At 38.9% G+C, this 12,117-nt stretch overlaps 1 protein-coding gene across 1 annotated transcript; it reads right to left on the minus strand.

Moving 5' to 3' along the window:
• Positions 1–2,719: 2,719 nt before the first annotated feature.
• Positions 2,720–12,113, minus strand: ADAT2 (adenosine deaminase tRNA specific 2). Its single transcript, XM_071549220.1, has 6 exons — positions 11,957–12,113; positions 11,531–11,635; positions 5,196–5,346; positions 4,558–4,664; positions 3,104–3,176; positions 2,720–2,985 (listed from the first exon to the last, which is right to left on the minus strand). Exons 1-6 carry the CDS (start codon positions 12,062–12,064, stop codon positions 2,945–2,947), a joined length of 585 nt encoding a protein of 194 aa, XP_071405321.1. The 5' UTR covers positions 12,065–12,113; the 3' UTR covers positions 2,720–2,944.
• Positions 12,114–12,117: the final 4 nt, after the last annotated feature.

Below are 12,117 nucleotides of genomic sequence, written 5' to 3' on the forward strand. Positions count from 1 at the left end.
CTTCCAGCCCCTGAGCTGAGCTTAGTCATGGAGAGGTTTCTCTGAGACTGAACTTAGAATCTTCTACGTAGCATCTCTATCATTTCTTCTGGAACACTCAGGTTTTTTAATCCAACTCTAAAAAAACCCAGGAAACTCAAAATTCATGGTTAGGAAGAGCTGTGGCACATCAGACTGGGACACCTGCTTGAGGTACATGCCTGAGGCAGTGGCACAAGACCAGCCTCCGTGAGCTCCTGCTGCCCAAGCTGCTGCTACTGTGGTGGGATGGCCATTTGCAGGCAGGGAGGAGAGTACTGCCTGGGGGGAGTGAGGAGGAGACAGCTGCACCCCTGGCAGTTGTCAAGACGCCATGCCATGGCTCTGATGAGCAACTTGTGTTCACACAAGAGTTGATTTCTTTCTTTTATAGAAATGCCTGTGTATCTGCATTTGTTCTTATTCCTATACGTAACAGGATTTTCAGGTGAATGGGTTACATTTTTGCTTGCAGTGTAATCTTTCAGCAGTCTGTTCCCTGAGCTAATTATTATACTCCTCTCCTGCCCAAACCCCACAAAAAACAAACAATAAACCTCCCAACACACCCCCCAAAAAAAATAAAACCAACAAATAAACTAAAAAAAATCAAAAAACACCCCTAAAAACCAAACCAAACCCCAAAGAATCCCTCCAAACCCCAAAAAAACCCAGAAAATCAAACAACCCAAAAACCCCCACCCCCTCACACCCCCCAACAACAAAAAAAACCCCAGCAACCAAAAACTCCAACCCCACACATCCAAATTTGCCTCAATACTAGACCATTACGGTTTTTTTTCTTACATATTACAGTAAAGAGAAGTATCCTTTATAACCTTTCTCTAGAACAACAGTTTTTATCTTGCTATGCTATTCATCTGTCATGCCTCTGTTCCAAGATGCACATTATTATCCTTGATCACTCTTTAAGAGAAATTTTTACTTTTGTCACCCTCTTCAGTCTCTTTTGGCTTTGCACAAGACCTGACCTGTTTTTTAAGTGACAGGTTACCACTGACTCCTATTACAAAAAAAATTCTGTTCCAATTTAAGGGTTGAAAAACTGGACACAACTTTTAAAGTGTGTTTTGTCCTGCTACCAGCAATCTTTCTATTTATTTACCTGGTTCCTACTGTCCTTCTTAGCCCCTTTGAGGAAGAAAAAGCATCGAGAGACTTAGGTCCTGCTCCCAAACAGTATAAAGGCTCCAATTCCTACTGTCGCTGATGTCAGTAACAAGCTAGAAGTCTAAAGTCTTCCTTTAATTTGGACTTTAGTGTCTTGAAGGTATAAGAAACTTAGGCTGCAGTTGAGAACTGAATGTATGTATCTGTATAGATAAACAGTGTAACCACAGGCATGCCCATTTCTTTTCCATAAAGCCATCAGTCATTAAAATTGGTCTTTTACCAAACAGCTTTTCCTGCTTAGCTGTCTGGTTCATGAGGCCTCAAAGATCTGAAGCGGATGAAATCTACGAGCACAGTCGTAACTTCTTTTGTTTATGGAATGGGAAAGACTCAAAGAATGCCATAAGTAATGGGCAGGAGAATAGAATAGGCCACTGACATCAGTTAAAGGGCTTCATTTAAAGAAATATTATTTCTAAACTCTGAAAACAGCTATTATGGTAAAAATGTTTCATTCCCAGGTCACTTTGTAAACAATAAGTAAGCACACAAAATACAAATTCTAAGTTATTAGGAACAATGGTGACAAAGTAAAGCTCTTAATATTCTTTTTAAAAACACTTTTGAAAGCATTTATTTGAAATAGCTAAAAGGTTTAATTGTATTTACTTTTTATAATCATAAAATTTTAGCCACTCTTTTGCATTCAAAAAAGGGCATTTCTCAAATTTCTGAATAACAGCCAAATAAACTACAAACAGCTTCATGCTCAATATAATTATCCTCTAAGTAGAACATCAAGTACTTGCATTCTTAATTCATTAGTGGAAGTTGAAGGCCCTCTTCTGGATTATAAATTACTGCATTGCCAAGCAAAGTACATGGAAATGACGAAGTCAACCAACACTACAAAAAGATAAACACCCTAAATAATTTTTCTTCACACTATTACCCATTTAATTTCCTGGTTTTCCCTTGTATCTGCCTGTCTCAGTTACTATAATTTAGTAGCTGACAAAAGCTTCAGTTTCTTAGTGCATTGTTAAAGATAAAGCACTTCTAAAACTAATTATTCACAACAGGAGTGGAGAGTCTAAAGAGAATTGTGGAGAGTTTCTCCACAACTTTGTATGAAGATGCTGTGCAGCCAAGTCATGTTTGCTTACCCTTATTAAACAACAGCATACATAAACTGAGATGTGATTCTGCATATCTACCTGTTTGCACAGGTATGTGACTTTCAGAAATTACATCTGAAAATATGGCCTGTGCTAGAGAGGGTGTAAAAAACAATGAAGAAATATTTACAATGGTCTTATGTCAAATCTTCAAGGATTCTACAATTCCTTTATATGCCTTTTGATTAAATATACACACACAGACTGTGAAGGACTTACAAATGTAACCTTCCAAAAGATTTACTTACTTGCCTAAGCAAACATTTACTATTGAAAAGCAAGATGCGTCTCCACAGACAGAAGGAAAAAATATTCTAGAATGTGCTGTACAAAATGGCATCATTTTAATGGACCCATCTATCTGTAAACACGTGAACTTGAACCACAAATTTTCCTCGTTCTAAAAACAGCCATTTATTCCTTTTTCTGGTCATTATGACAGCAAGAAATCACACACACAGAAACACAGGGACAGGTAGTAAGCATCCTATTAGTAAAAACTCTGTACAGAAAATTAAACATAATTTGACTGAAGTGTACATTTTTAAAAAGGACTCTGAAGAAATCTTTACAGATCATTTTTTGGTAAGTTTCTTTCTCCCTCCAGTGCAAGGCTACTTACGACGATCCTTTTTCCGTACTTTTGATTTTGGTGCTACCAAGAAGAAACAAAAAGGGAGAAAAATCATCAGAAGTGAATTACAGTAATACCAGTGCCAGCATTCTTTTAAATTAGGTTGGGATCAAAATGGATGCATTAATGTAAAACCAACCATTGGGATTTTCTTGCCTGTAGAAAGCTCTTAACAACTCCACTGCCTCTTCAGCACGATAGCCAGAAGTGCACTGCACAAATTAGAATTATATTAGTGAGCATACCTGATAATAAAATATTCCATGCTTCACAATAATGCCTTAAGTACACAATAATTTTAAACAACTGTACTGACAACTTATGGATCAGAAAAATCTCCTTTTCAGGTTAAATACCTAATATATTTGAAAAATACCATGTTGAGGATTAGTAGAGTAAATAATTCCCCTAATATCTTAAAGTGAGGGAAAACTTTCTTAGTAACTTATGTAAAATTTTTTTGCAATCTACAATTTCTTTCTTATTAATGTTTTTCTAACTTACTTCATATACTCCTCAAGCACTTGGAAATAAGAGGTCATACATCTAACTATTTGTAGATTAAATTCCTGCCAGAAAACATTCATCCACACACCTATTCTTTATTCCAAACACCTATTCTTTATTCTATCTCTCAGACCTTTTTGATCCTTCCAAAATACTTTTCCAGGCCATGAGCACTAATGACAAAGCATTTAAATGTCACTCACACTAAATAAATCTTCACCCCCACATGAAAATACTTGTTACTCCTATATATCCCACTGCAGTTGCCTACAGAAACAAAGGAATGATTTGTAGTAGCAACAACCTTCACCTTTCTTCTTAACATATAAAAAATTAAATACCACATGGCAATACTCTGTATATGTATTGTGGATATATAAAGATAGTAGTAAAATGCTATAAATCATCTAGATTTATGTGTACTATACCTCCTCTGAATGCTTGCCCAGCCTTTCTTACATGACAAAGATGCTTCATTCCTCCCAGACACTGTTCCAGTCCTTTGGTATCCTCACTGTTCAGAAAGTTTCCTGACACCTAAACTAAGTCTGCTCTGCTACTTGTGCAGTCCAGATTTATTCTGGGGTTTGAACCATATGAAGTGAGTCTAAGCTAATGCATTTTACCTCAAATACAGATAGACTGGAAGCAAAAATACAACCACTTCCAGTGGCTCAGCTAAAACACAGTAACTTGGTAAGCTGCTGTTACTTGATCTTTATTGATTAGGTGTTTATACATTCTGCATTTTAAAAGAATTTTCTATCATCTCTTCCTGCAGCATACACTTACTCTACTGTTTTAGATTATTTAATTCTTACCTTGTTCCATGAATATAATTCTTTCTCTTTCCCTTTGGTATGTTCTTTTAAATAATTTAAGACTGTCATCAGGCTTTTCCTCAATTGTCTGTTCTTTAAGGCAATAATGTTTTTACATTATTTTCTTATTAAGTCAAGTTTACTTGACTCTGATCACCTTCCATCTGAGTCCTCTTAAAGTGATGCATAACATTCTCAAAGCCTCATAACAAAGACAGACACAGCACCCTAACTGAAAAATGAAGGGAAACATTTTACAGCTTACTTCAAATGGGTCTCCTGTGTCCACCATATCATCAGATGAGATGCTCAAAACTGAGCCACAGCCTCCAAATCGCTCATTTCGACAGCCATATACGACTCGTGGAATTTATGGGAATGAGTCAAGTTAAAGTGAAAAGCAAGTAGGCAGTACAGTAGTCTGATTTAAGTAGTCATTAGATCTCACTAAAATGTGCTTGTACTTTTCAAACTAAATTAGTTTGAGCTGAAATTTCTCCCTCATAAAATCAGAACTTACTTCTGAGTAATGTAAGATGTATTGCTGAAGATGCACATCCAGCCTTCCTCAGAAAAGGACAAGCATGAATTGCAAAGCAGAGGAATAAAAAGACATGGTTTACCAATGTTACAACATTCAAAACTGAATACTGAATGGAGTTTAGCTCATTTTACATACTAACAGGTATCTCTAAGAGAAATAGTTCTTTGTTGTAATTGTACTGTTTCTCTTTCACTCTCGAGTCTCTTACTATTCACCATGCAGCAAATGGAGGTGGGCACAGACCCTCAGATCACACCTTTTGGCTTCCCCTGACAGTGCCAAGCCCTTCTCTGTGGGCTCACCACCAAAACAGTACTATTTGACACAGTTTCCCAGCATGAATAAGCCTGAAAGGATACTCATCAAGCGCACAGCAGCTGCACACATGATACAGGGCTCTACAGTGACGTACAACACCAACTGTGGAAACACTTCCGTATAATCTCTGTTGTGTTTCTTGCACCAGTCCAGGACCTGATCGATTGCAACCATTTCTGCATGTCGAGTAGCCTAGGAGATAGAAATAAATATTTTCTTAAAGTTTGCATTTATTCTATTTTGTTACAGAAGGAATGTAATGCTCTTTGCTGTTTCAAGTTGCAAAAAAAAATTCACTCAGCCCAAGGAAGAACATATTCAGCCTCCACCTCTATCTCTAGTGTGCAGCACACAAGATCCAGAAGCACAAACCAGATTTTTCTTCTACCTGTTTCTAGACAGAGTAGCCTGCTCCGAACCTCTCCTCTCTCAGTCCTGCCAGCATAGTAAGGAAAGACATGAAAGCTCCCCTTGACGCTTAAGGGACATACAAAGCCCACTGGAACAACTTATCTAGCCCACAGCCCACCGTGCTTTCAAGAGTAAGAATGGAGGCTGAGTTACTTTCTCTGGAAATGTTAAGACAGTGCTCCTAGCTGGTACTTTTTCCTTCCTCTGACAGTATTACTGAAATTCATTGCATGAAATGAATACACTGTGAATATGCAACAATTTCAGCATGTTTCTGGAACAGCTTGGCATGCTCTGTAAACACAGCACTATCAGTTTGCATCAGGTTTAATGCTGCCTGGGAATACATACATGTACAGTAAGTCTCTCAAGTAATAGCCAGGGATTGCAGCACAAGCCTGATGACAAAAAGGCAGATTCATATTAATTTCTCTTTTTTTTTAATCCAAGATAACTCAATGATTAGTACCTCAGTATCTGTAGCACAAAAAGCCGAACAGAAGAAGTGTTGACTTTAATTGCAGAAAGACAAAAACAAACAGTTATGTCCCAGTATCACCCTGGAATGTCTGCAGCACTATGTTATGCCAATCAAAGCACTAATTATGAAAGGACTCTCCAGTTACAGAGCCTAATGCTTATTTGAATTAATAATGCTAGTATTGTCCTTCTTTTTCTCTATTCTGAAACAAATGGATGTTTTTGACATAGGCATTAGACTAAGACTTAATCTAAGTTATACTTGTACCTTTACTTAGTATGTCTTTATGTGACCGTAGGTAACTTCCTCTCAATATGTGAACTTGGGTTAGTGTTTTAGCACTGTGAAGAACTGTCGTGATAACAGTGCAGTGTGAGAGGAGTGTATCTGCACAGCAAAGCAGTGCTGAGGACTCAGCACCAATTCAGGGAAGTTCACAGTGGCCTAGAACAAGCTTAGTGCCATGGATGGTGTATTTGTGGCAACAGCTGGAGTGCATTAGGGATGCTCCCCAGGTGTATCTTTTCAGTACAATTTCATTTGCCAGGTAGATAGCTTGCCATCTGCAAGACACAAACCAAAGCAGTAAGCACAAATGGTAAGCAGACACAATCACAAAATTTATTCTGGGTGTGCACTTGTGATCTGAACTAACATAGTAATGAACCCACTCAGATAAGAATATGGATCTGAATCAATACTCAGACATGGTTCTTCCAGGCCTACTAGTGAAATGTTGCCACAGACTTCCCTAGTTGAATAAATGAGATCATATCAGCTGGACTCTCAGTGTACACACCTTATGGAGATACAAATGCCCTCTAAAAGAAAGATGCCTCAGAACTACTACTACTACCATAACTCAAAAATGTAAGTGGTGGCTAATCTATTTTTGTACCACTCAGATCAAAAGAGGCATGAACACCATATTGGCTTTTCAACTCCAGAGCACTAACTGAAAGTCTGTGAGCAATAAGCCTTGATTACGAGAGGAAAACATGGCTCTATCCTGTCACACTGCTTTGTACTGTATATATACTGAGCAGCTTTCAGGCTTCTGCTGATCTTGGAAGGACAAGACAAGAAAAGCCATGCTGCAGGTCATACCAGATTCTGCAGTAATTGAAGACAGCTACACAGAAGAGAGTACCCCAATATGGAACATTACTACTTCCCAGTGCACCCAGACTTTAAGTAGTACACCCTGGTTTGGTCATCTCATGCCATGAAGACACACGAACACCAGGACAAATTCACCTCATGGTGAGAAAGGATTATCCAAACTACAGAACAGTCTCTGTTTAGAGACTACTTAGACTACAGCTCTTAACTGACCATATACAGTCATTAGTTTTCCGAGTTAAAAGGACTACAGTAGAGGTATTTTTAAAATCAAGAAAAATATGGAAAATCACAGTTATAATTGTGATTTATTACTTCTCATAACAAGTGGGCACCCAATGAAATTATCAGGTAGCAGATATAAAACAAACAAAAGGAAGTACTCTTTCACAAAGCACATAATTAAATTGTGAAACTCGTTGCCACAGGATGCTATGGGAGCCAAAAACATAAATGAGTTCAAAAAAGGTTTAGACAAATTCATGGAGGATATGTGCCCAGACAGCTATCAGGAACAATGATCCAGATATAGTTTTGGGCTCTGGAAGTACCTAAGCTATTCACTTTCGGAAGTGGAAAGGATATGAAAGGGGAAGGTTAATGTCACTGTCTTCTTATTTCTTGAGCTCCTTCCATACACATCTGTTAGAAGTCCCTCCTAAATTAAAAATAAGGGGGAAAAACTGACCTTCTAGGCTTATCTTAAGATTTTATTTTATATTAAGCTATGACTAAATAGTCTTTTTATTGACTAAGGGCCTATGAGAGCATTTTACTGGGAAGTGAATGATTGCATCACACATGGGAATAAAGATGCCAAAAATGTTTTTAACTGGGAAGGGTCACAAATGCTGTAAGGAAGAAAATTTTCAGGTTAGTCTGAGGCAAGACTGTGAACAAGCAAGTGTGGGAGCTGCCAGAGGGAAGACAGTACTGGCACACGTCTGTTGAAAACCAATGTCTTACACAGACATTTGTTGCACTATTGCCCAATGAAGACAAGTAATGGCATGCCTAACTCTTTTGAAATGCTGATGCCACAGCCACGCTCCTAAAAATATAAAATAAAACACACCCAGCTGTATATAAACTCCCTTCTTCCAGCAGCAACTTTTCCTAGAAGAATGGGATGATCAATAATTTTGCAAATAACTTTCACAGAATAAGTATCTCCGACATTAACACATTCTTCTATGGACATGCAGAGCACAAAGTATGGAGGGTGAAAGGAGACAGCCTGAAAAAATTGGAGAGCTTTCAGCAACTAAATCATTTCAGCAAAATGAGCCGTTCAGGAACACAATGAAAGAGGGCCTAAAGAAGACACAACCTGCTCCTAACTTCAGTCTGTTAGATCAGAGGATGAAGGGACCTACTTAAGGAGGTGATAGAATTCATTTGACACAAGGCCTAGAGGCAAGTTGATTCCGAAGCAAGGGCAGAATTGTAGAGGATGACTTCAGATCTCAGTGGATAAACAATCACTTTTTAAAATCAGGAAGAAAGTTTTCAATGTTAAAAAAATGGATATATTATACAGCTACATTTTGGAAGGCAGAAAGCAAAGGCTAAAGGAAGAATCACTGAATGTCAACCAAAGTAAAAATACCTGAGGGAAAACATGTCAAAAAGGAGTTAGAACTAGTAGTGACTTTGAGATGAAGCTCAAATACAATTACAGTACTACTCCAAAACAAAATGAGTAATTTGCCTTTTCAATAAAAATGGCACAGAGAATGCGGTCAGAAGGCAGAATAAGAGGAGGAAAGCACAAATTACAGCATATAAGACGCAGAATTAGGTCTTTAAACTGAAGAAATTGCCAAGGGCATGGAAGAGGGATGATGAGCAAAGTCCCAAGCTGATATATTATTGCCATCAAAAAATGCTTGAGAACTCACGCAAAAGGCTGCCAGTGTCATAGCCTTGTTTTAGTACATCAAAGGAGAGTGTTGCATGGCTGAAAACTGTCAGTGCAACCAGAGTCATTGTATTGAAAAATAAGGACAACTGGAGATCCAGGAAAGACTCAGCAGAAAAACAGGCAAGATAACAAACTTAGAACAACAAACTGACAAACTAATCCTTATAAAAGGCAAATGAAACAAAAAAGAAACATTAAGATATCTGACACTAAATTAACCTAGTAACTTTTTTTGACAAATGTTTATTCTAGGCAAGAGAAACACCAGTCTTATTTCTGTCTTATCTCTCTGTACTTCTACAATGCATCTGGAACAACCTGTGAAATTATTGTGAGGCTGGGGAAAACAGCCTAGTGCAAGAAATGTAAGGTGAGCAAGAAAAAGAACATGTTGCATTGACAGCAGAAATATTTGCCCTGAAGGAACTAACTAGCAAAGACGGTCAAAGATCATTTTGCTTAAATGTTTTCAGTTGAGACATTGGCATTAACTGGAGAAACACCTACAGCTGACTACATGATGTCTTTCTTATGAGGAAAGACTACATGAGAAGTGACAGGGTGTGTCACTCAAGAGGTGGATGGTCTTCTGAACAGGAGTAAAAAAAGATTCAAAGTAACAAATGAAGCATAATGAAACAGCATAAAAGACCAAAGAAGCTCCAGAAAAGATGGGTGGACTTTCTTCCAGGGAGAATGGGAAGTATTAGTGTCATCAAACAAAGCACAAGAGAAAGTTCATCTGGAATAGAGTTTTGGTTAAGTGAATTCAAGAAAGATGAATCAAAGCTGGAATGGCTATATAAAAGAATTATTAGAATGAACACAGAAAGCAAGTTGTCTTCTGAGAGGAAACTAAATAGTTGGCTTGGGAGAAACAAAAGCCAAAAGGGAATAAGACTTTAAATACATCCAAGCTATGTAAAATATTGGATGATGCTGGCACAAGAAGAGAGAGCTATAAAAAGAATATAAAAATTCTAAAAACTGGAAATCAGATGGTTTTTAGCCATCTGAGGAATGATGTTCTAAAGAAGTCCTTCAGCATAAGGTGGGACAAGAAATTAGTTTTAAAACAAACCTTGACATTTATGATGTCTGCTGGAACTGCTTCAATGGTTCAAGAGGGTTGTCTTTTTTTCCCCAGGATTGTCCTTAAATAACGCCAGAAAGCATTAGGAGAAAACTGAAAACAATTTTCTGCATTCCCATGTCCTAGCAAGTACTTCTTTTAAGCATTTTCTTTTAGACTATATGGAGCAATTAAGTATCTGATAAAAAATTTAGAAGCACTAAGTACCCAACATTTCCAGTCACTATAATACAAACATTTAGGAAAATCAAACCACAGAAGAACTGAAACTTGAGCTAAACAGCAATTCAAGAAAGGCTTGGCTTTCAAAGATATTAACAGATTACTGTTTCGAAAATGCAGCTGCATTTTTTAAAATCAGGCTGCTTGCATTTTAGTATGTACCTTCAGACAACCTTGATACCAAAAAAAAGCCTGAAAGTTTCCCTGGTAATTTTAAGTTGATTCTGATCTTGTTATCAGTCTTGTCAGTTATGCTCTATTAAAGTGTGATTTTTACACATTATTAATATCTCTGGCATGATTTTTCCCAAAAAGTGTCTGCTTGCCCACAGTGTTTACAAGGCTGTGAGATACTTAGCTTCTCTGTCATCTGGCTTTAAGTTGTATTAGAATCATCTTGATACAATTGCCCTGTAACACAAATTAGTATAATGATTCATCTTTACTGTTACATTTTTGAGCTTAAAAGACTAATTTTCACTTTTCATTATATCTTCAGATTTGAGACATCCATGATAAATTACAGCCAGATCCTGCAATCAGAGTCATTCACACAAAGCTTTCAGTTGTACAAAATCCCTGTTGGCTTTAATGGGTGTGTGAACATGTATAGGATCTAACTTGATGGTTACAGTTGCAACAGGCCTGAAATTTACAGGCAGCATCTTTTAGAAAGCACAACTTTGTCAAATGGAAGTTTTGTAGACGAAGTGTAACATTTGGTCACTCTGTGTATTCTGTAAGTCAACACAATTTCCCAACTGTGTATCTTCCTGCGTCTCTTCCAAAGTGAGACTGACCATTATTTATTCCTTCATTTGTATGGATTTTTCCTGGAAAAGCAAGAGAGTTGGAGTTCCAATTTATAGTTCGGCACTTTCCAAATAACCATACCACATCACACAAAACCACTGGCTTACCAGCAAAATTACCCTGCTTCTGGCAAGTCTATGGAAAGAACTCCAGCAGAAAAGGCTGCACAGGCCACATTTCTCTCCCTCTTCACCCCGGGGTCACTTTAAGGGCCTCCAGAGGGCACATCTGGGACCCGGTAAGGGACAGGTGCGGGGCAGGGCAGCAGTGGCCAAGCCAGAGCATCCCCGGGCGGGGGGACCCAACTCACGTTTTTTGTCTCGTTGACTTCGTTCCTGCCCCTGCCTATGACCTCGCCGTCGTACACCAGCAGGCAGCCCACGGGAACCTCGCCTTTCTCCAGCGCCTCTTTAGCCTGCGGGACAGAGATAGATAGATTAGATAAACGGATAGATTAGACAGCCGGATAGATTACATAGGTAGACGGATAGATTAGATATATGATAGCTTATATAGATGGATAGATTAGATAGACGGATCAGACAGATTAGATAGACGGATGGATAGATTGATGGATGGACAGGTAGATAGGTAGACGGCTGGAGAGATGGATAGATAAACAGAGAGACAGACACACACACATGCGAAGGGCAGGACCGCGTTACACCGGCGGGAGGCACGGACGGGCTCTCGCCGTCTCCCGCTCTCCCGCCCGCTCCGCGCTGCCCGCACTGACCACGTCGAGCGCCTGGTCCATCCAGGCCAGCACGGCCGCCTCCGGCTCTGCCTCCGACTCCGGCTCTGCCCGTGCCTGCTCCGGCTCTACTCGTGCCTTCTCCGCCATGCCGGGCCCGGGCGCTGTTTCCGGGGCACCGCAGGCGGTGCCGCCCCGTCCCC

This window comes from Pithys albifrons, chromosome 2 (genome assembly GCF_047495875.1).
Source record: "Pithys albifrons albifrons isolate INPA30051 chromosome 2, PitAlb_v1, whole genome shotgun sequence".
Classification (NCBI taxonomy): Eukaryota; Metazoa; Chordata; class Aves; order Passeriformes; family Thamnophilidae; genus Pithys; species Pithys albifrons.